The sequence below is a fragment of the Rhinoraja longicauda genome, chromosome 22 (genome assembly GCF_053455715.1).
Source record: "Rhinoraja longicauda isolate Sanriku21f chromosome 22, sRhiLon1.1, whole genome shotgun sequence".
Classification (NCBI taxonomy): Eukaryota; Metazoa; Chordata; class Chondrichthyes; order Rajiformes; family Arhynchobatidae; genus Rhinoraja; species Rhinoraja longicauda.
In genome coordinates this window covers 6,456,721-6,481,433 of record NC_135974.1, presented here as the reverse complement: position 1 = coordinate 6,481,433, position 24,713 = coordinate 6,456,721, and the positions used below count along the sequence as shown (strand labels likewise).

At 40.6% G+C, this 24,713-nt stretch overlaps 1 protein-coding gene across 2 annotated transcripts; it reads left to right on the top strand.

The window, feature by feature from the left end:
- The first annotated feature begins 817 nt into the window (after window positions 1–817).
- LOC144604365 (PRELI domain containing protein 3B-like) lies at window positions 818–22,791 on the top strand. 2 transcript variants are annotated; one of them, XM_078418671.1, is made up of 6 exons: window positions 818–935; window positions 6,750–6,918; window positions 12,670–12,759; window positions 16,688–16,758; window positions 18,461–18,563; window positions 19,041–22,791. In XM_078418671.1, exons 1-6 carry the CDS (start codon window positions 904–906, stop codon window positions 19,149–19,151), a joined length of 576 nt encoding a protein of 191 aa, XP_078274797.1. In that variant the 5' UTR covers window positions 818–903; the 3' UTR covers window positions 19,152–22,791. The 2 variants fall into 2 exon arrangements, with proteins under 2 accessions (XP_078274797.1, XP_078274798.1); XM_078418672.1 differs by lacking the exon at window positions 818–935 and adding an exon at window positions 1,010–1,271.
- The last annotated feature ends 1,922 nt before the right edge of the window (window positions 22,792–24,713 follow it).

Genomic DNA, 24,713 nt, shown 5'->3' with positions numbered 1-24,713 from the left:
GTTGCCGGACACTTTAATTCTCCTTCCCATTCCCACACAGACCTTTCCATCCTAGGTCTCCTCCATTGTCAGAGTGAGGCTAAACGCAAATTGGAGGAACAGCATCTCATATTTCGCCTGGGCTGCTTACAGCCCAGTGGTAGGATTGTATTGATTTCTCTAACTTCAAGTAACCCTGGCATTCCCACTCCCTCCTTCACCCAAGTCGCACCAGTTTCTCGGTTTCACCCAACAAATAGCTGACAATGGCCTGTTTCCTTTATCATCGTTACTTTTTTTGCATATCTTTCATTCATTGTTCTTTATCACTCTACACCGTCTATATCTCGTTTCACTCATCCCTAACGTCGGAAGAAGGAAGTGTCTCGATCCTAAACGTCACCCATTCCTTCTCTCCAGAGATGCTGCCTGTCCCACTGAGTTACTCCAGCACTTTGTGTCGACCAAAGATACTAGAGGAACAAGATGGACCACTCCGTTGAAATCGCCTATACTGAAGTGTAGTACGCAAAGGAGCGTAACGTACGCCATTTTAGTAGGCAAACCCGCCGTTCGCCATGCCTCTCGCAGTGTTTTGGGGGAACAGTACGTGTGATGATACCATTAAAATGCAGAATATATCTCATCTATCAATTCACAGATTTTTGTTAATTTTCTGCAAATTTCTGCCTACTAAAATGGCGCCATGACATACCACGGTTTTTAGGGTGGAGTGGTCTATCTTGCTCCTCTAGTATCTTTGGTGTCGACCTTCTCAAGGCGCCTGGGTCCAGGTGCGCGCGCGCGCAGGGCGGCTGACGTCACGCAGCGGCGGAGGGGGTCACGAGGGGAGCGGGCACGCGGGTGGGAGACGTCAGCGCCGCCGCGAAGGTTCTGGCGCCGGTGTGGTCGCCGGTGGAGAGGATGAAGATCTGGACCTCGGAGCACGTCTTTAAGTGAGTGCGCGGAGCTCGTCGGGCCGCGCCCGCCCGCCTGCGCCTTTGGTCAGGCCTGGTTCGGAAGCCACAGCACAGGGCAGCAACGGCGGCGGGATCACCCGGCCATAGGGCAGGGGAGCGCCGGTCACCCGGCCAAGGGGCAGCGGCGGGCCGGTCACCCGGCCATGGGGCAGCGGCGGGCCGGTCATCCGGCCATAGGGCAGGGCCGGGCCGGGCTCGAGAGTGCTAATGACTGGTAGAGTCGAGGTAGAGGACGGTGTCCTGGCGCTTGTGGAGAGCGAGGCTGGGTTGAAGTTGCCCTCCTTGGGTGCTCACCCTGTGGCTGTGGTGAAGGTGAACGCGGCCTCTCCACCCCCCCCCCCCCCCATCCCCGTCTCCTGCTCCCCCCCCCCCCCCCCCCATCCCCGTCTCCTGCTGCCCTCTACAGAGGACGAGCCATGCATACAGTCGGTGTTTGACACACGTTGCGGTTTGAGATTGCTGGGCAGTTGAGTTATTTTTTCACTGTCAGGGGGAAAAAAACACGGGTCAGAATGTCCTACTCTTCGAGGCTACCCCATATTTCTGTTAAATTTGCCTGCACAGAAGTGCATCATATTATCGAGAGTACATTCATAACATAGGTCGTCCTGGTCTCCAATTGGCATAGCCCTTTCGAATACAGCCTCAACGCTCCTTTCACCTGAGAAATCCAGCACTTGTTAACACGCTGTGTGCAAAACCTCTCCCTATTAGGATGTAGAAACAAGAACTGCAGATGTTGGTTAATTCCGAAAATAGATACAAAACGCTGGATTAACTCACCGGTCAGGCAGCATCTCTGGAGAAAAATGATGGGAGGCGTTTTGGGTCGATCCTTTTTCACCAGTGATGTTGCCTGTCCCGCTGAGTTACTTCAGCACTTTGCGTCTATTAGGGTATTGGATGTTGTGATGTTTTCCACAGATTAGGAACTTTGATATTCGTGCCTTGTGCATTCAATGCATATAATTTATCAAAATATATAGTTCCTGAAAATCATTCTCCATTAAGAGCTGGTGGTATTGAAACAGGAGAGATGCATTTGATTGGATATACACTTTTCCTAGTGTAGGCTGTTTTGACTTTATAGTGAATGCAAAATGTTGATTATCTTCATTGATATGGAAAATGTTTTTTTATTCTGGCACTACAAAGGCAGGTATCTCGTATCTCCAAATTGTAGTGAATATCCCATTTGTACTTACTCCAGGAGGTGTGTACAACAATTTGTGTGTTTACCTGATACAAACAAGTAGTCCTGGTGACGATTGTGGTGAAATAGATGATGTACATTGTTGTATTGAGAGATTATACCTTTCATTCTGGTATGAATGTGGAACTACTTTAGATTGTCATTCCATTTTAAAGCTTTTAAGGCCTCTGCTGTACATTTGGAATTTGAGGGTGTATGTTTAAAATTTCTAGGTGCAGGCCGATCTGCAGATTTCCTCAGCAAAACATGACTCTCCCAGTGATTGGCTTGGTTTGAAATTATTTTTCATACTTTTTGAGTGTATGAATAAATTACTTTCTAATATTGTTAATGTCATTGAATCATGGAGCCATGTTTCCATTCAAAGAGTGAACGGAAACAGGCTCTTTGACCTATTTTATCCATGCAGGACAATCCATTTTGCCTGCATTTGGCCAATATCTGTCTAAACCCTTCCTATTCATATATCTGAACAAATGCCAAATATGCATGGGATGGTGTAGATGCATATGGGCCAGCTGCAGGCAAATGGGACTAGCCCAGTTACCAACTTTGTTGGCATGGACAACGTAAACCATAGTGCCTGTTTCTGTCCTGTATCGATACTATGACATATTAACAATATTAGAACATCATTTATTCTTGCACTCGTAAGTATCAAAATAATTTCATACTGAAGCCAATCACAGATTGGTATTTCGTGTTTTGCTGAGGATAATCTGTGGATTGAAATGAGTTTAGGAATTTAAAATTATACACATGCAAAATTACAAATTTGCATTCCAAATTTTATGTAATGCACATCCAATTGCAGCTAGAAGAATTCTGAATGTAAGGAACATGTGTTTAATGATTAAAGAGTAATGTTTGTAAGAATGGGTGCACTTATTAAACAATTGTTAAGCAATCCTATGAATTCCACATTTTATTCATTTTGTGTCACAGGTATTTTCATATTCTTATGGCGATTGACATTGATGTGCAGATAGCAGTTTGGTTTTCTCTTTCCTGCTTTATATTGAGAATGGTAAATGTCTGTGGGATGTTTATTACTTCTGCATTTTTCTATCTTGCTTGGAGACAAATACTGAAAGAATAGTTATTGGTGATTTCTTACTCATTCCATGATTAATGAGAGCCAAAAGTCTCCAAAAGTAGCCAGCTCCTGTGATTAACAGATTAAATTTTTGTTTGTGTGAGGAGGAACTGCAGATACTGGTTTAAATTGAAGACAGACACAAAAGGCTGGAGTAACTCAGTGGATAAGGCAGCATCTCTAGAAACATGGAATAGGTGACATTTCGGGTCTCGACCCTTCTTCAGACTGAGAGTCAGGGGGAAAGGGGAATGAGAGATACAGATGGCATTTAGGAGAAATGAATGGAAGATATGTAAAACGCAACGATAATCAAGGAAATGTGGGGTACACAGTAGGCCATAGTTGGCTGTGGGAAAGGTGATAACGATTATACTGAGGAACTCAACAGAAGGATAGTAAACTAGTACAACTACGAGGGTGGGGGAGGGACATTGAGAGAGGGGATGCAAAGGTTACTTGAGTCATAGAAATAAATATTCACACCGCTAGGTTGTAAGCTGCCCAAACGAAATATGAGATGCTGTTCCTCCAATTTACTTTTGGCCTCACTTTGACAAAGGAGGAGGCCCAGGACAGAAAGGTCAGTATGGAAAGGGGATTTAGTGTTTGACACAGGGAAATCACGTAGGCTGAGGCTGACTGAGCAAAGGTGTTCAGTGAAGCGATTGGCAAGCGTTCAACCATTGGACAGAGATCATCACATTTCCAATCACTTTCTGTGAAGTATTTATGAACGAATGATGACAATCTGGTTAACCTAATAAAAATAATCATAGCTATTCTAAATACTAAAGGATCCTTTACATTGAACTCCCCTGAAAACAGGCTCCTTTGTTAGCAAATAACTTATTGTCTGGTTGACCTTTTGTTAGGCATTTATTGAATTTTTACATCTTCTAATGAGATGTTAGAAGTGCTACGTTATGTAACATTTATTGTTCAACTCAAAGTTCATTACTGCTTTTTTATTTTCAAGTGTGAGAATAATCTGCTTTTAGAATTTTTTTAATGTTTGGCTTGTTCCTCGTAGACTATACTATCTTGTGAGATTTTAATGTAAGATGATCAGACTTTTTTCAAGATGTTTGGCTCATTTGCTCATCCTTCAATTATGCTTTTAAAAAAACAGCAATGTTTTTGTAAAGTGGTGGCATGAACACTGAACAGTCTTGATGAGGTGAATGTGGAGATCATGTTTTCACCTATGGGAGTCAAATATTGACCACTGTTTAAACAGGGTTAACTCATTTAGGATAGAACTGATGAGTTTTTGTTTCATCTTTGAGGGTCAAGGGGCTATGAGTCTGAATTTCTTCCAAAAAGAGCAGAAAAGGAGATAATTTCACTGTTTTTTAGATAGACTATAGGCGAGAAGTTGAAAGGCTTCTGATGTAGTCAGGAATTTGGAGTTGAGGTTAAAATCTCATCAGCCTTGATCTTGGTGGCAGAGTAGGCTCTGGGCCAAGTGGCCTAGTCATAGAATTTGGAATAGGCCCTTTGGCCCAACTTGCCCGCATCAACCAACATGTCCCATCTATATGTCTCACCTGCCTGCATTTGGCCCATATCCTTCTAAATCTGTCCTATCCATGTACCTGTCTAAATGTCTCTTAAAACATTGCAATAGTACATGCCTCAGCTATGTCCACCCACCATCCCTTGTGTGAAAAAGTTACCCCTCGAGTTCCTATTAAATCATTCTCCCCTCATCTTAAACCTATGTTCTCTGTTAAATCCAAGGAAGATGCATATAAATTGGCCTTAGGAAGCAGTAAACCGGAGGACTGGGAGAAATTTAGAATTGAACTAAGGAGGACAAAGGGGTTAATTAAGGGGAAATAGAGCATGAAAGAAACCTTGCGGGAAAAAACTGGCTGTAAAAGTTTCTATAGATATGTGGAGGAAAAGATTAGTGAAGGCAAATGTAGGTCCGTTACAGTCAGAAACGGGTGAATTTATGATGGGAAACCAGGAAATGGTAGACCAGTTAAACAAGTACTTTGTGTCTTCCTTAGTGAAGACAGAATCAATCTCCCAGAAATACTTGGGGATCGAGTGGGAGGGAGGGACTGAAGGAAATCCACATTAGTCAAGAAATGGTGTTAGGTAAACTGTTGGGACTAAAGTCAGATAAATCCCCAGGGCCTGATGGTCTACATCTTAGAGTACTCAAGGAGATGGCCCTAGAAATTGTGGATGCATTGGTGATCATTTTCCAATGTTCTATAGACTCAGGATCAGTTCCTGTGGACTAGAGGGTAGCTAATACAACCCCACTTTTTAAGAAAGGAGGGAGAGAGAAAACAGGGAATTATAGACCAGTTAGCCTGACATCGGTAGTCCTCAGCCCACCTGCCCAACCGATCAAGACCCTGCTGCAACTTTTGACAACAATTTTCAATATCTACAATACCAGCCAATTTTGTGTCATCTGCATACTTGCTAATCATGCCATGTAGGTTGTCATCCAAATCATTGGTATAGATGACAAAGAGCAATGGGCCCAGCACCGAGGCACACCACTAGTTCCAAGCCTCACACTCTGCTTCCTTCCATGATACCAATTTTCTATCCATTCAGCTATCTCATCTTGGATCCCATGGGATCTAACATCACAAGGCAGCCTACCATGCAGAACCTTGTTGAATGCTTTACTCCAGCTTCTAATTTGTATTATCCCGTTCCCCACTCCCCCACAAAATGTTGGGGGGGGGGGGGGGGGGTTGTTCTCTGACATTGAGTCCAGTTGAAGTTCGCTTTCGGTTGGTGTCGTTTTTTGTTTCATCAATTTGCTAATTTACCCTAAATATTGCACATTACTTCTACAGGAATTCTATAGTACATTGTAAAGCAAATTACTATGCCATGACTTCAATCTGTACAAAAGACAAAAGACTTGGGCCCAATTCATATTTTGGCCTTTGCTAATCTACCGTTGGAATTCTTTTTTGCCAGTTATTTTTGTTCCACTGTCATACCTATTATTGGCTAGATTTGATTTTTTGGCGAGATTATTTGCCATATTAAAGCTAATTTTTAGTTTTAATTTTGAAATTAAGTTGGTTAAATTGTGCATTTTAACGTGGTTATAAACTAATGATGTTGGTTGTATGATAACATTCATCATCTTTACTGAACCCTGTAATTTAAAGGGATTTCTGTTCTGTAATACAATACTGTACCAAAAAATCTAAAGCCAGTTTTGAAATTGGTATCCAGTAATCTGCACAATGGAAGTGAAGGGATTCTTCTCATTGTGCAATGTTACGCTTGTGCACTTAGTATTGAAACCTATCTAACAAACAGTTAGGAGGAGAAGGTAATGTATTTTTGAGTGATTTGTACTGAAATGGTGAATTAATTTGGATGAATTAACCTGTAAGAATTATGGCTCACTGGGAGGTAAAATTCCCTCCATTATTATTACACTTTTTGTTGTGTATTTAGTTTCTGAGTTTATTTGTATTTCTTTCTCCAGCCACCCATGGGAAACTGTATTTAAAGCTGCCATGCAAAAGTACCCAAATCCAATGAACCCCTGCGTTGTAGGCGTAGATGTTTTAGATCGGCATGTTGATGACCAGGGCAAATTGCATAGCCAGAGGCTGCTCAGTACAGAATGGGGGCTACCATCTGTTGTTAAATCAGTAAGTACTGTAATTCTGCTGAACCTATTATATTGTTACAGGTATTAAGGAGCAGACACTAAATTTTCCTTTTTGTTTTTAAGTATATGTTGGGTTTTGTATGTTTATTTTATGACACAGAATCAATCCATTTTTAAGGAAATTGCCTGCCTTCTCAAATGGCGCAAACATTGCTTCCAGCTAAAAGACGTTGAGCAATTTCCCATTCTGCTTTCATTGTGTTCTTTGACTGGCAAAAGATGGTGCAAACATCATTTTGAGTTATTGTCCCTCTTCTCTCTTCCAAAGCCTCCTATGGTTAGTTGTTTTTACAGCTGTTTAGGGACACAAGATCCAGAATGTTTTCTCAATGGTGGCAGAAGTTAATACAAAAAAAACAAGAATAGTTCAACTCGAGTGGTGTATTGTCATATGTCCTGAAATGGAACAATAAAATTATTACTTGTCATGACTGAAAGGGACATTCTGAACGAAGAGCTATGATTCAAATTGAGGAATTAAGTTAGGCAAAGCTTCTGCACACAAAGAGTTTGGGAGCTTGGAACTCTTCCACAAATAGAAATGATGTTAGGCTATTTATTAATTAAAAAAATTATGGTTTGTTTTTCATCAACCATAGGAATTTAGGGATCTTGAGTAAAGATCAGATGTTTATTCACTATTCAGCCATGATCTCGATGAAACTGGCTTGGAACTAAATGGCTTCCCCTATCTATGTTCTTTGGCAGATTTTTGTTTTACATTTAAATGTCTTAAATTTTTTGATAGTCTGACCACAGTTTCCTAATCTATCAAATTAGTATAACCCAGAATAGTCCAGACTTTCTCCCTGAGGTGTGCTGTAAATAGTTCTCATTCTCATCTTCCTTTACTGCTCTGGGTGGAAGATTTTTTATTATATAGTCTCAAATGGAGTACAGTGTACTTGATAATCCATTGCCATCGGGTCTTTGGTACCAGACATCAGGTTTTCCAGACTTTTGGATTTCCCTCCTGTTGAAACATGAATGTAGTTTTATTTTACTTTTTTTATGGTAGAATGATAAAATTTCTAGTCAACCCTATAATATTTAAGTAACCCCCAGTGAGTTTAAAAAGAGTTTAAAATAAATTCTAATGAGATTCAGCTTGTATGTTTCAGGTTATCAAAACTAGCTGAAACATGTAAGCACGTGGACCCCTGGCTCTGGCTACATCATTCACACTCCTGATCCCCAGCTTGTACTCTGGAGTAATCAATGAGCTACATCAGGATTTTGCAAGAATTAGATAATGGATTGAACTTGGATGAGAGGTTTTGCCATACCCCATTCTCAAAGATTCTATGATACTTTATTGTCACATGTACCTAGGTACAGTGAAATACTTTGATTTGCGTACGACCCAGTAAAATAACAATACAACAGACCACACCTAGACAATGCATGAGTGGCCGTGTTTCTGGCACCATCAAAGTAACAAAAAATCACCAAACTGTCGCATCTTCTGCCTGCCGGGTCCCCTTTCATTCTCTGCAATCTGTCCATACATTTACCTATTTCCACTCTTGAATTGTTTCACCACCTGTATAAATTTTTTCTCAACATTTTTAAACGTCTTTCTCTCATTGTTCTCGCTTTAAGAATTCAATATTCTTTTCACTTGTTCTACTATTCCTCATCTTGCCATCATTCTGTTATTATGTGGTTCAGCATAAATGTTTCTTTAGCACCTAAGATGCTGTGAGCACTCTTTCTGTGAGGTGTGCTGTGTTTACTTTAAATGTTCACTTTAATCTTTTGACACCATTTTTTGGAAGGGTTGAGAGTAGTGCATATCAAGCAGTGCTTTGTTTTACAGCAGTGCTTGTCAAATTAGTCAGTATCTTTGGATTTGGACAGAGAGTTATTTATTCACCTTAAGGATGTATTGAATTGCCACCTTTCTAAATACGGCAAATTCATACAACGAGACAGGCCAGAGATAAGCTTGGGGCAAGAATAAAAATATACCCAATAAATGTAATGTTTTCCCCAAATCTCCAGAACCATCTGCCTTTCACTTTGTACAGCTAATAGTGATTTAAAATAATGGCATCTGGACCTTACAATAGTTCCAAGATAAGCATTTCTGTCCTAGGTTTCCTCTAAATGCATATTGTAGGAATAGTGTCTTATATTTCGCTTGGACAGCATACAGCCAAGTGAAATGAGTGTTGATTTCTCTAACCAGGTAGCGTCGGCATTCCCTCTCTCTCTCTATCCCTCCCCCACCCAAGTCGCATTAGCTTCTCATTTTCACCCAACAAACAGCTAACAACAGCTGTTTCCTTTATCATCGTTACCTTTTTGCATATCTTTCATTTATTGTTCTTTATCTCTCTACATCATCGTCTATATCTCTCGTTTCCCTTCTTCCAAATCAGTCTTAAGAAGGGTCTCGACCCGAAACCTCACCCATTCCTTCCTTCCAGAGATATTGCCTGTCCCGCTGAGTTACTCCAGCCTTTTGTGTCTATCTTCGGTTTAAACCAGTGTCTGCAGTTCCTTCCTACACCAAAGAATTGAGAAGTCATTTTATTGATGGGGATGTATGTTGCATGTTAAAATCAGTAGCACAATAAAAGGTAGGATCAAAGTGAAATCCAGCAGATTTGAAAATTTAATATTTTCCTGCCTAAAGACCGAGCTTTAAATTAACTCAAAGTCTTGGCATTTGGGTTCTCCCATCTGCCATTGCCCTTCTTGCAATCCCTATGTCACTGGTTGCAGCTTGACTGTAATGAAATGTCAGTTAACAAGTTGTAAAGGAATTGTCTATAATTTACTAGGCACTTCTTGCCAAGAAACCTTGACAACCCTGCAGTTTGCTTTTATCTATCCAATTGGGTGGTCCTCGTGTTTAGGTTAATTGTGTACTTTGTATTGCTGGAACAAAGTGTTTCTGCATAAGATAGTATTATTCCTTTTACTTGTGTCTAAATTAAAACAACATTATTCTGCATTTTAGTATGGTTTGCAATGCATCAATGTATGGAAGTAAGCCACCCATCAGATACCAGTATACCATTATTAATGACTTAATACACTTTTCAGAGCAATGCATTAAGTTATCTTGAGATTTTTGATTATGGACTTTCAACCTTACCACCTTGAACTCTATAACAGAGAACCACCATGTAATGGTTATGAGGAAGATGAAAGTGTAAATGAGCTGACTGCAGTTTTGTTGCTTAGATTAATCAAACATGGAATGCATTAATCGATGTGGATTTTATTTGGTGTTTTATCTTAGCAAGAACATAGAATAGGTCAACTGTTTGTCAAACCAGCTATTGACATTGTTGGCCAAACCTGCCTGGTGGGGATAGTCACAAAAGGAATAAAAATGTTGATGAACTTAGTTTCTACTGCGGAATGCTTGTTGAAGGTTGCAATCACTGATATTGTCGGTTATGAAAGACCTCAGTTGTGCAACTCTGTTCAATTACACAATCCTTGACACGTGGAACAGCCAGCAAGAAATGGCACATGGTCATAATTCAGAGCCTTCAATGCTGCTCATTGACAGGGAGGACAGATCAGGTAACAAACACCAAGTCATTTGAAAATTCAGTTTCATGATAGGCAAAGGAAGAGGTGGAAATGTAAACTTTGACATTATCCTGCCCTGTGAAATATTTGATTTCTTATTATTGACGTTGCATTCCATGTTTGATCCAGAGACCAGAATCTAGTTCATTGCTCTAGTTCCAGACAAGAATTGAACCCAGTTGAATGTTATATTTCGAAATATAAGTTCATTGTCATATGCACAAGTCCAGTGAGGCATAGGTACAATGATAAATCTCACTTCCAGCAGCATCACAGGCACAGACTCAGAAAAACACAAACTAATTATATATAAATTACACAAAATTTTAAAGAAAAGGACTGGGCAAAAAAAACAAGACATTAGTGTAACACATAATTAGAAATAAAAAGTCCATCGTAATACAAGAGGTGGGATGTAATGATCTTTTGTCTGGGTTCCGTCAGGGTTGTGTAGGTCGGATCAAGAACTTGATAGTTGTAGGAAAGTAGTTATTCCTGAACCTGATGGTGTGGGACTTCAGGCTTCTGTACCTCCTCCATGGTAACAGTGAGAAGAAGGCATGGCCTGGGTGGTGAGGGTTCTTGATAAATGCTGCCTTCTTGAGGCAGTTTCAATGGAAGCGAGGTTGGAGGAGGTGCAAATGAACCTGCCTCACCTGAAAAGACTGTCGGGGTCCTTGGATGGAGTTGTGGGGGGAGGTAAAGGGACAGGTGTTGTATCTCCTGCGGTTGCAGGGGAAAGTACCTGGGGAGGGGGTGGTTTGGATGGGAAGGGATGAGTTGACCAGGGAGTTGCGGAGGGAAAGGTCTCTGCGGAAAGCAGAAAGGAGTGGAGATGGGAAGATGTGGCCAGTAGTGGGATCCCATTGGAAGTGGTGAAAGATTATATGCTATATGCGACGGTGGATGAGGTGGGGAAGATGAGGACCAGGGGGCTCCGTCCGTCTTGCGAATGGGGGGAGGGGGAGCAAGAGCGGAGCTGCGGGATATTGAGGAGACCCTAGTGAGAGCCTCATCTATAATGGAAGCGGGGAACCCCCATTTCCTAAAGAATGAGGACATCTCCAATGATCTAATATGGAAAACCTCATCCTGGGCGCAGATGCGGTGCAGACAGAGTAATTCGGAGTAGGGGATAGAATCTTTACAGCAAGCAGGGTGGGAAGAAGTGTATTCTAGATAGCTATGGGAGTCAGTAGGTTTGTAGTAGATGTTGCTCAATAGTCTGTATTATGTATGTGCTGAGCCCAGGGCAGGTCATCCAAAGTGTTAACACCCAGGAATTTTAAGCTGCTAGCGCACTCCAACATCGACCCATCAATAAAAACTGCCACGTTGTCTCCGTCCTGCCTCTTCCTGAAGTTCATCCATTTTTTAATTGGTTGTTGTTAATATACTACTTAGCATTTTATCAGATCATCTAATCATGTTTATGCATGGGTTGATTTATGTCAAATGATATGTTATTGTAGATGAAATTGAAATATGTACATCTGTAGAATGTGTCAAGGTTTTGGGTGAAGCAGAGGCGGTGTCAATGTTTAGATTTGTCGTTACACCCGTGGTGGAAAAGCTATACACTGTCACCCTTTTTAGCATGCATGTAGGAGATCAGGTTGACCAATTTCTTCAGTATGACTGGCATTGTGTTTACGATATAATCAGAATATAAACACAGCATTAAAAAACCCTTCTAATATATATTAATGATATTTCCGAGGGAGATTGAGGGAGTGGAGAGTCAGCGACTTCCCATATATCTTTTCCCAATATCATGTGTCTTTGAATTTACTGGGGAGCAAGATGTTTTGTGGTGCTGAGTGAGGGAATCAGTGCATTGATTTTTATGGGTGTCTTTAACTGCTGTGGAAGAAGGTCTGATTTTAAGGATCTGAAGAATTTAATAACAAAACAAAAGGTTAGAAATTCTGGCTTTCCACACCAAATCAATGGTCTTCTCTGCTTTGGCAAGTTAATGGTCAGCAACGATAGATCAACTGTGCCATGAATTCTGACTCTGGATCATGATTCCTTATAGCGTGGCTAATTTTACAGACTGCACTGTGTCATTTGGATCAAACCTGGATAATTCCAAAGGTCCCAGGAGTGAATAACTTGCTGCTTTGATTTTATGGTGTTATAACTACAAGATTGACTGGTGCTACTTCTGATTTTCCAGTTTATCGGTGCAACGAGGACACGGACGTACGTACAGGAACACTCCGTCGTAGATCCCTTGGAAAGGACCATGGAGCTTAGATCTGCAAATGTTAGTAAATCAGTCATTGTAGAAATGGCACAATATGCCTGTACATGTAATGAATGAGGAATAATTGAAATCGGGTCATCTGATATAGTCTGGTTTCAGAACCTCGGTTTATCTGTAATCAGTTCAAATCTTTACTATTCCAAATTACACCATGGGCTGCACTGAGTTTACAAGATGTAACATTTCGAGAACTCCTTTTAAAGGCTCAACAGAAATAATTTCTCAAATAATTTCTAATTTTCTTTTAAATCTTGCTTCTCGAACTCTGGCCTGTGAAATTGGTAGTACTGTGAAATTGCTAGGTTTCTTTTTCCATTAAAGATCGTAGATCTCTAGAGCACTAAGCAATTAGTCATAAATCATATTTTAAATACATTAGCTTGAAAAGATTGGGGATATATTTTCAAGCTAGGGTGGTGCACAACTTGGAGTAGAATCTACAGGCGTTTATGTTACCATGCACTAACTGCTGTTGTCTTAATATAAATACTGGGTTAGGACATTGTTATTGGTGTAGCCCAGGTAAATAACTGCAATGCCTTTTGTAGATGATGCACACAGGAGCCAAGATGTATCATTGTATTATTGGAGGAAATTAATTTTGGATGGCGGCTTTGTCGTGGATGGTTGCAAACTTTAGTGGAGTTGTGGTGACTAGTCTATTTGAGTTTCAACTCTGGCAAACTCCCAGCATGTTGTTAGAGGATTTGATGATGTCAGTGCCATCAAATAACATCGGTAGCTGGTTCAATGGTCTCATGTGAAGATGGTCAATGCCAGGCATGTCTGTGGCAACCATCTACTTTTTAGCCTGTACCTGAATGCCATCTAGGACTGCTTCATTTGCTATGGAGAGGTGAATGGAAGTTAACGTTCTAATTTCTGACTTCATGATGGAAAGAAGATTATTGATTGAGTAGATGAAGATTTTGGATTTTGTAGATGAAGATGGTTGGACCGAGGACTAAGGAACCCTAACAGTAATCTCCAGGGGCTGGTATGATTTGTAACCAGCATCCGTCTTCCTTTGTGCTGGAAATTATTCCAATGACTGTTATTATTCCAGTTGATGCTCATTGACTTCAGTTTTAACAGAACTCCTTGTCAGATTTAATCTAATAAATCTAATACTCCATTGAGGGCATTCACTTTGATGTAACCTCTTGAATTCAGTTGGTGGTGATGAGGTCTGGAGCTGAGTGATCCTGATGAAGCCCAAACTAAGCTTTGGTGAGCAGTTTATTGGTGAATAAGTGCTACTTGTTAGTGCTCAACAGGTCCTGCCATCGCTGAGAATAGTCTGCCTGGCCAGTTATTTGCCAGATTGAATTCTTTCTGTTTTCGTAAACAGGCAATACCTGCATCGTTTTTCAGATTGCCTGGTGGGTATACTGGTGTTATAACTGAATCTGAGTAGTCGGTTCCTAGCATGGCTGATTCTTTGTGCAAAGTTTCAACACTACATGTGGGATGTTTTCTGATCCTTTGCCCAGGCTGTATAGTACATTCAGCCATTTTTACCGTCAATTGAAGCAAATTGCATTGGCTGAAAGTAATTTCCTGTGATAGTGGCGATTTCAAGAAGATGGATTATATGCTCGGCACTTCTAGCTGAATGCGAATGCAAATCTTCAGCTTAGAGGATGGTAATGTAGTTGTAGTCACTGTTCATGACTAGAAGGAACAGATTAGCAGACTCCAAGCCGATCTAGTGTTTGTGAGATCACGTGGTTCTGTCCATTGCATTCTGGTTTTGCTGTTTTATACTTCGTCCTGTGTTTCAGCTTCACTAGGTTCATCCTTATTAGAACCCCTGGTGCTGCATGTGGTGTGATCTCTTCCTCGAGCCAGGATTGATCTCTTAGTAGAATGAGGGATATGCCAGTCCACATAGCTATAGTTTATGATGGTGTATGTCAGCTGATGGTGTACAACTCCATGGTGCTTGGTAAATGCCTAATTTTAAGGTGCAGTATCTGTTCCATTTAGCTGAAGTGTGTGCCACGTAGTATCATGCAAAATATCGATCCATTGTGAAGCTAGACAAGAGGATTGCAATTATTATTTCTGGTTTTGTTCACTACTTACAGCACACCCAATCTGTCAGTTATGTCCTTCAGGACTCGGCCAACTCACTTAGTGGTGTTGCTACCGATCATGTTTTCAAGATGAACTCTTGCTTCTCTGTGATTCCAAACAATATTCAATATGGAGGATTGCTGTTCAACATGGAGTATGACTGGCTGTTATTTGACTAAAGGTTGGACATTAGCTTTTCAATGGTTAAAAAAGGATGTTGCAAGCTCGACTCAGCTGAGAACGACCTTGTTATATTGCATTCAGTGTCCGGACCACTAAGTGTTCACTATGTGTATAGTTTGTATTTTGACCTGTTGGTCTTGATAAAACTGAGACATTTCAATGAGCATTTAAAAAACAACCACATTGGAGGGTGTCCCTGGAGCCTTACATAGGTAAGGTGAGGTAAATCCATCAAATTTCCCACTCCTGACAGTGCAGATCGCTGTTCTAGCAATTTAACTACACCATGGGCGGCATGGTGGCGCAGCGGTAGAGTTGCTGCTTTACAGTGCTTGCAGCCCCACAGCCCCGGGTTCAATCTCGACTATGGGTGCTGCCTGTACGGTGTTTGTATGTTCTCCCCGTGACCGCATGGTTTTTTTTCGAGATCTTCAGTTTCCTCCCACACTCCAAAGAGGTACAGGTTTGTAGGTTAATTGGCTTGGGTTTGTATACTTGGTATAAGTGTAAATTGTCCCTAATGTGTGTAGGATTGTGTTAATGTGCGGGGATCGCTAGTCGGTGCGTCCTAGGTGGGCCAAAGGGCCTGTATCCACGCTATATCTCTAAACTAAAAACTAAACCATCACCCTACTTTAATAATGTGTAGTATAGCATCAGTACGACATCTATGTGGCACAGTTTGATATGTATGGCTCACCTGAGCATTGCATTCTGATTTCTAATTTAAGGCTAGCAACCCCTGCTGTACGAGTCCTCCTTACATGGCATCGTGTCTATGCTTGTAAAGAATGGATTTGTAACTGTCTCTGCTGGCACACTAAAGCCCGCTTACATACAGTTGGGTGTAATGTGAACTATCAATAGACAATAGAAAATAGGTGCAGGAGAAGGCCATTCGGCCCTTCGAGCCAGCACCGCCATTCAATGTGATCATGGCTGATCATTCTCAATCAGTACCCCGTTCCTGCCTTCTCCCCATACCCCCTGACTCCGCTATCCTTAAGAGCTCTATCTAGCTCTCTCTTGAATGTATTCAGAGAATTGGCCTCCACTGCCCTCTGAGGCAGAGAATTCCACAGATTCACAACTCTCTGACTAAAAAAGTTTTTCCTCATCTCTGTTCTAAATGGCCTACCCCTTATTCTTAAAATGTGGCCCCTGGTTCTGGACTCCCCCAACATTGGGAACATGTTTCCTGCCTCTAACGTGTCCAACCCCTTAATAATTTTATACGTTTCGATAAGATCCCCTCTCATCCTTCTAAATTCCAGTGTATACAAACCTAGTCGCTCCAGTCTTTCAACATATGACAGTCCCGCCATTCCGGGAATTAACCTAGTAAACCTACGCTGCACGCCAGGGTCAGCGAAGTGTTTTGCTCATTGAATATTCAGTTTCTCAACTTTCAATGGGGTATTAATGGTGCTCAATAAGAAAGGAAAACTGAAGCAATCAGTAGTTTACGCAGGAACTACATAAAGGGAAACACTCTAATGTTTCCAATCAAAGACTATTCGACCTATATTTTACAATTCCAGCTTCTACAGATTTTTAAATTTCACTTATTAGTGACCATGTAACTTGAGACCAATGCTACTTAATTATGGTTGCAGAACAAATGCATGTTCTGTAAAGCATTTCAATCCTGTTTCTTATTTTGCAGATAACACTAACAAATTTGGTGTCAGTAGATGAGCGGTTGGAGTATAAACCGCACCCACAGGATCCTGAAAAGTAGGTAGAAATATTTCTGTAAAGATTATACATGTGTGTAACCCTTGCAAAAGATTAATCTTGGGCTACCTCTCTGTTAGCAGCAATCTGCCTGCTGTGCTTTGCAGACACCATGTGTACTTTTGCAACAACTTGGTAGAGGGCATGAATTGGATCTAATTATCAACCTGTGGTATTGATAACTGGTATTACATTTCATACTGGTCACTGTTGTGTAGGAAAATAACTGCAGATGCTGGTTCAAATCGAAGGTTTCACAAAATGCTGGAGTGATGGAATGGGTGACGTTTCGGGTCAAGACCCTTCTTCAGACTGATGTCAGGGGAGGGTGCGGGACAAAGATAGGATGTAGTGGGAGACAGGAAGACAGTAGGAAAACTGGGAAAGGGAGGGACAGAGGAACAATCTGAAGTTAGAGAAATCAATGTTCATACCGCTGGGGTGTAAGCTGCCCAAGCAAAATATGAGATGCTGTTCCTCCAATTTGCGGTGGGCCACAATATGACAATGGAGGAGGCCCATGACAGAAAGGTCATACTGGGAGTGGGAGGGGGAGTTGAAGTGCTGAGCCACCAGGAGATCAGGTTGGTTAAGGCGGACTGAGCGAAGGTATTGAGGGAAACGATTGCCGAGCCTGCGTTTGTTCTCGCCGATGTAGAGAAGTTGATATCTGGAACTCGACTCCATCCAAGGACCCAAACAGTCTTTCATTCCCCCCTCGACTCCATCCAAGGACCCAAACAGTCTTTCATCCACAAACAGAACTGTCCTGGCAGACCCATTGTTTTAGCCTGTTCATTTCACACCAAATTAATTTTCCACCTACCCCGACTCCATCCTATCCCCCCCGGTCAAATCCCTCCCTACCTATGTCCAAGACATCTCACATGCTCTCCGTCTCCTCAATAACTTCCGGTTCCCCACTCCCTCATCTTTACCATGGATACCATGTATTTAACAGCATCTCATATTTCGCTTGGGCAGCTTACACTCCAGCGGTATGAACATTGATTTCTCTAACTTCAGATCATTCCTCTGTCCCTCCTTTTCCCCTCCCCCTTCCCAGTTCTCCCACTATCTTCCTGTCTCCCACTACATCCTATCTTTGTCCCGCCCCCTCCCCTGACATCAGTCTGAAGAAGGGTCTCTACCCGAAACGTCACCCATTCCCTCTCTCCTTAGATGCTGCCTGACCCACTGAGTTACTCCAGCATTTTGGGATACCTTCATACTGGTCACTGGTCTTTTTTTCTAATAGGCCTAGTAATTCACAAATGCAGTTAGACAGGCAGTTTGCAAATCTATTGTGCTGATTCCTTTTGTTCCGCTGTGTTTTTGCTGTGTTTGAATTTGTTAATCACATTTTCACCAAAGACTAGAAATGCCTGGTTCCTGGTGGTTTGTCTTTGGTAGAAAGAACTCAAGGGGAGCCATAATGTGTGTGAACAAGAATAAATTGCAGAACAAAGGATATGGGTTTGACGGGATTACTGATCAGAATGGGCCAAGTGGGCTAAATGGTTCCTCCTACGTCATTAAAAAAAAAGAAAGAACAGCAGGTTGCTTTGGTGTGCGATGGGAATATCACAAGACCTGCAAATGACACGAGCCACAAATTGTGCATTACTTGGTGTGAATAGGTTTAATTCCATTATCATTACTACATCTGACAGCTCGGCTTATATCCATCCTGTTTTTCCAGGACCATCCTAACCCAAGAAGCTATAATCAGTGTAAAAGGGGTCAGTCTAAGCAGCTACATGGAAGGAATGATGGAAAACAGCATTTCTGCTAATGCAAATAAAGTAAGTGCAATTGTAAAAATTGTAAGTCAATTACAAAAAAGGATGGTTTCAATATTAGCAGTTGCCTTGGAAATTTCTAATTTATTTTTTGAAATATGTTTGCAGTATAATTTATCCCTGCTCTGATTTCCTGCCCCTACTCTTCCCTTTCTTTAAGTATGGTGCTATATAGACTCAGTACTTTGATCTCTCCCTACCTACCTCCCTCCCTTTCCATCTCTCTCCCCTGATAGCCACTTTTTCTCCTGCATCTTGAGACATTTGAAAGAATGAATATTGATGCTCCATAAAAAAACAGCTAACTGAACCACATAACAAGATATGGAATGAACTTTCCACCACCTTAGTTTGTAAGACGACCAGCAGAATGCACCTGTTGGAGTTTTTCTGCCCCAATATAGCTATGTTTTTCCATTGACAGTTAATAAGCATGTCTGTAGCTACTATTTATACACAAATCTTTGTTTTCCTACACAGGGCCGAGAAGCCATGGAGTGGGTAATTCGCAAGTTAAATGCTGAGATTGAAGAGTTGGCAGCATCTGCACGAAGTATCAAGATTCCAATGGCTGCGTCATCAGTAGAATAACAGATGAGAATTGTACAGAAACACGTCTGCCTCTGGGCCATATTAGCCTGTGGCTTCCCACTGTGCATTTTCCCCCTTGTTCACTGGGGCTCCAGATCTAAGCAGACTAAAGAAGCTTGGATTCAATTGACTACTATTTGTGGGACGGGGTGGGGATGCGTGGGTGGTGAGAGACTGTACTTGAAAGAACCTTTGACTGTGTCTCCCAGAGGTCTTGTAAATGAAAATGAATTGGAGCAGATGCACAGAGGGAAGCATGGGTTTTAATATTAATATGTAAAGTATAATGTTGGCAGAAGAATTGAGAGATGACAAAGACTTGGCAATGATAAGTGATTCATTTTTGTGGTCCACAAGGCTGCACAGATTAAGGACCTAAACAATAGTGCCAGTTATTTGAATAGATCAGAAAGTGATCATTTGAATGGATTAATTGCAAAATGAACAATTGGCCGAGTTTCCACTCCTGATTATTATCCAGTTGTTCCTACAAGAAAACGTTTATATATGTGTGCACATTATATCCAGTCTACTGCGTGGTGTTACCTGGAATCACAACTTACAAATTGCCACCTGCATGTTGCATTCGATGATTGCGAACACCTTGTGGTAACCAAGCAGGACTTGGCACCTCGCAAGTTCAGGGAGAGGCTGAGGTGCAGGACACACTTCACCTGCAACTTGGAGAAGCATTTGCAATTTAAGCTTGGAGGAAACGGCTAACTTGATTTTTTTCAAAGTGATCAAAACTAGAAGAAAAATATATTTAAACCTCTAGTATATATCTAACAATCCAACTGTTAGTTCCAGCCATGAAGTATTGATGAATATTTTAAACTTCACTATGAAAATTAAATAGTCAATTGCAACAGTTCTGTAAATCGATGAAATATATAATTAATGGGCACCTGCTGTAGAAAGATATCCTCAGAAGAATTGGTGCATTTTTCTGTGATGATAGGAAGTCCCTGATGGGAACCCAAGGGTATTCAGGAAGTCCATATATAAACTTTGCAATCATGGCTTTGTAGTGTATCAACATTTTTGAACATCTGGTTCACTTCGTTTTGATAATCTAGTTGTTTTTGTCAGCATTTGATACTTAAATATGAAAGAACTAAACCACATAATTGCCATATATTTTCTATATCGAGGTGTTAACATTCCTAAAGCATTGATGTTACTGATTTTTTTCTGTATGTTGAGGTACTAGGCTCTAGTTCTTTTAAATTTAACACATAACATACTTCCCCTTTAGTTTTGTTATGTACAGGTACGTCCTCTGTTTTGGCAGTAAATTAGTCCAAGGAAATGGACTGTCTTTTTTTTCCCAGTCTGCAATTTTTGTAAACTGTGGAGCCTTGGAATATCATTGACTGTCTTCAGTAACCAGCTAGGAGCTGGGTGTTATGGATACGAGGGACATTATGACTGAATTTATTAAAAATACTTCAGTCACTAGCTGAAAACATTATTTATGCCATGTTCCAATTAAAATGGGATAATTGTGAATGAAACAATTCCTGGATCAGGCTGTGTCGAAAGAAGAGCCTTTGTATTCTGAATGGCTAAAGCTGACACTTGAAAAGTTCTTGAGCTGAACTGTGTTCTTTGCAATTTGTTTCACATCAAATGTGCTTTGAATTTTTGAAAGCAGTTACAAGTTTAAAATTTCCTGTTTGCAAGTTTCTGATTCTGAAGCAATTGCAGTCATTTGCTGAATTGCCATGAAGTCAGCTTGGCACAGTTGGGAACAAGCTCATCTTTGGACCAGGTAGTCCTGATAGAGGAGTGAGTCCCACCCCAGCACTAAATATCAGCCCAACAGTTTCTATGTTTGTGCTATTCGGGCATGAAGGATCTTGACAAAGATAAGGAGATTTTGGCTCCCATTCATCTCACCAGTTTATGCTCACTTGTCATGTATAGGTTCTTGCTGTATGCAGATTGCAAAGTTTCCTAAATAAGTCACTCCATGGAAATGTAAGTGTTTTAGAAGTGTATTTATTGAATACAACCCTTTCTTTAATATTAGAATTTCTAAATCTTACCCACAATAGGATTTGAGAATCCTATCTGAACTGCTGGAAGCTGCCTTAACATATGTAACCTCTCTTTGTGTAACTTTCTTGGGATACCAAGTTCTGAGGAGATTTAATCTTTACAACCACTGATCTGGCACATAGATTTAATCTATACTACCAACTGATATAGATTTAATCTATACTACCAACTGATATAGATTTAATCTATACTACCAACTGTTCCATTGACTATATATTAATATATGCATGTTTTGTTTGCCCTGACTGCTGTCTGTCCTCTGTTATATTTACTGGTAGTGCAAACTTAGCTGTGCTGCTAACTTACTTTGCTGGAACAAATTGGAGTATAATATGGAATGTGTGTCCTTTGTTCCAGTACCCTGATGAAAAAATCAGTACCTGATGCAGAGACCTATGTAGGGTACCCTTGGAACCTGCTGTGCCACGCAGGATAAGCTCCACATCTCACCAAACCTCACTTTTTTAATGTTCAGTACATTCAGGATTTAGTCTGGAAGTTTGCACCTGTCTCAGCAGAGTGGAGTTGCTCAGTGAAGTTGCACACTTGGTGATTATATTTTAAACAATTAGGCTTTTAAGTTAATGCAGTATTCAGAATTCCACTTTCAGATGGTAAGTTTGTTATTCTGCTGTAGTTTGGATCATTCTATAGCTGAGAAGTCAGACTTGGGGAAATGGAAGAGAAGGGTAGTTAATATTTAGGGTCCACTAATTTTCAAGTGGTAGTTATAAAAGACCACTGTGCCACCTGCAGAGATTCTGATTGTTGCCTTCTTTTTCTGTTTGTATTTGACTTCCAATGTCTGTCACATCGTTTCATATTTAATAGTTCCACATAAAGTTAGGGATAGTTCAAAACTGCCTGTGTTGGTTTTGAGATTATCTCTACATTCGATTAGTTTTCTGTGGGAGTCAGTGTTATGAACAAGTTAAAGTGCAGGGTTAGAACCAGAATTCTGAATGGCAAAGCACGCCTAACAGCTCATACTATGAAAGGTGGAATTCAGAAAGGAGAAAATGTATTATGGTCACACAATATTGTGATGAGAGTAAAATAGGTGATTGGTATGGGGTCCTCTGCATTTTTAGTGGATTTTGAATGGAATTGGGACTCTTGGGTTTCATGGCTTTACTCTTGTACCTATTTGATTGGTTTTGTTCTGACACAATGGACATTGCTCTCCCAGCCAGTCTGGATCTGCTTGTGTGATTATATTTCTTTTCTACACAAAATGATCTGTGATCTGGAACTTTTTACAACAAATGTAAAGGCAAAAGTGGATTGTGTATGTTGCTGGTAACATTTATTGAATGTTTTCGTAGGTGAAGATTTGCTAACTTAATGTGACCAATATGAAAAGAATAAGTTGGAATTAGGTTTGTTCAATTGAACCACAATGCACAGTATTTTAGTTTTTTTAATTTTATTTTCCTGTGCAATACCTGTTAACTTGCATATCCATGAAGGGTTTTTTGTATGGAATATTTATTTTAATAGCACTGAACTGTATTTCAAACTTCAGCCAAGTTTAATATTTTTAACAAAACTACTGTCAATAAAATTGTCTTAAAGTATTCTATCTAAACTTTTTGTGTTTGAAGATATGTTTGAATAAAGTTCAATGTCAGGTGGTTTTCTCTGAGAGCATAAAATTGTTCAGATTTGGACAAAATTAACTTGGAAATAGGAGTCCTTGAATATGTTCTGTCTGTTCTGATAAGGAAGGACATCCCATTTATCAACTTGCGCTCCAAATGCCTTATAACCGTAACCAATAGCCACCATTGTAATTTTAAAAATTCAATTAACTAAACATCCAGAATCTGAGGAATTAATTCAAGATTTCTCCTTCCCTTTAAGAAGACGCATGTGTTTCATGTTTTTCTTGCAGACGCTAATCTAAGATTAAATTATCTGTGCTCGATTCTCCACCACAAGATGACAGTTTTGTTTATGTTAAAAGGAAAACATTTTAAAAAATCAAGTAGAACTTCTCTCAACCTTCTGTATAAACTAGAGTCATGCACCACCTTGTAATTTATAGTTTCAACAATTTATGTTGTTCCTACAGTGTACTCATTCTGAGGCTAATATCTAAGATGTAATGCTGGTTTTAGGTTTTGCATGTTTGAAGCATGGACCATTACTTTGAATTGGAGTTCAATAACAAGTCAGCAACTTCTACAGCACAGAAATTGGCCCTTCTGCCCTACTCGTCCACTCTGATCAAGTTGTCCAGATGAGATAGTCCCATTTGCCTGCTTTTGGCCCAGATCTTTCTTAGCCTTTATTATCCATATATCTGTCTAAATGACTTTGTCTGAATTGACTTTAATCGTATCCTTTCCGGATATGCAATTTGTTCCATATACCCAACGCCCTCTGTGGAAAAAGTTGCATCCCTTTTTAAATCTTAACCCAGCTATGTCCCATGACTTTATAGAACATAAAGGGCCCCCCTCAGCCTCCTATGCTCCCGGGAAGATAGTCGCAGCCGGTGCAGCCTATTAAGTCAGTCCAAATACCAACTTCAAATTAGACTGCAACACTATAAATATATTCCTGTTATACTCCCTGCCACCTATGCACACAGAAATAACATTTACTGGACCAAATTTATCTAGATAAAACCTGGATATATCACTGTTGCAACAATGCCAAGCAAAGCTATAACAGTGATCAACAATCACACAGTAAAGGATTGTTACCAGAATAGGAAGTACAAAGTGTAACACAACTAGATGAGGCTCTGAGGCATTTCTGATGGGCTGACCAGTTGTTGGTGGTAGTAACCTGTGGATCGTGTTAAAACACTCACCATTAGCAGTCACCCCCTGATATGATAAATATCAGTATGGATTGGGAAATGTGCATTTTGCAAACCTGACAAAATGAGTTCATAAGATCATTGGAGCAGAATTAAGCCATTTGGCCTTTGGAGTCTGTTCTGCCATTTGATCGTGGCTGATCTCCTTTTCTCTTTCAACAACATTCTCCAGCTTCCTCCCTGAGCCTTTAACACCCTTAATAATTGAGAACATATTAATCTCCCCATTAAAAGGTACCCAATGGGCTGGCCTCCACAGCTATCTGTGGCAATGAATTCCACGGATTCGGCACCCTCTGGCTTAAGAAACGCCTCTTCAATTCCATTCTAAAGGTACGTCCTTTTATTCTAAGACTGTGCCCCCTGGTCCGAGACTCTCCCACTACTGGAAACGTGATTAAAGTGAAAGTTTCAATGATAAAAATTAGTGTTGCTGTGGGAAAGTATGATTTAGCTTCAGTGCAAGAGCCATAGAAGCACAATGCTGTAGTATGATAGAGTTCTGGTGACATATCACTGAAAAAATACAAGGATAGGAGAAAGCCCTCCAGTTGCACCTGACCCTTAACCTCTGATCCACTTTACCTTCTGATTCATGCACATCCTTTGACTTCTCCCATATCCAAAGGAGAATCTCAATTTAGGAAATACTCAATAATTGTTTGTTA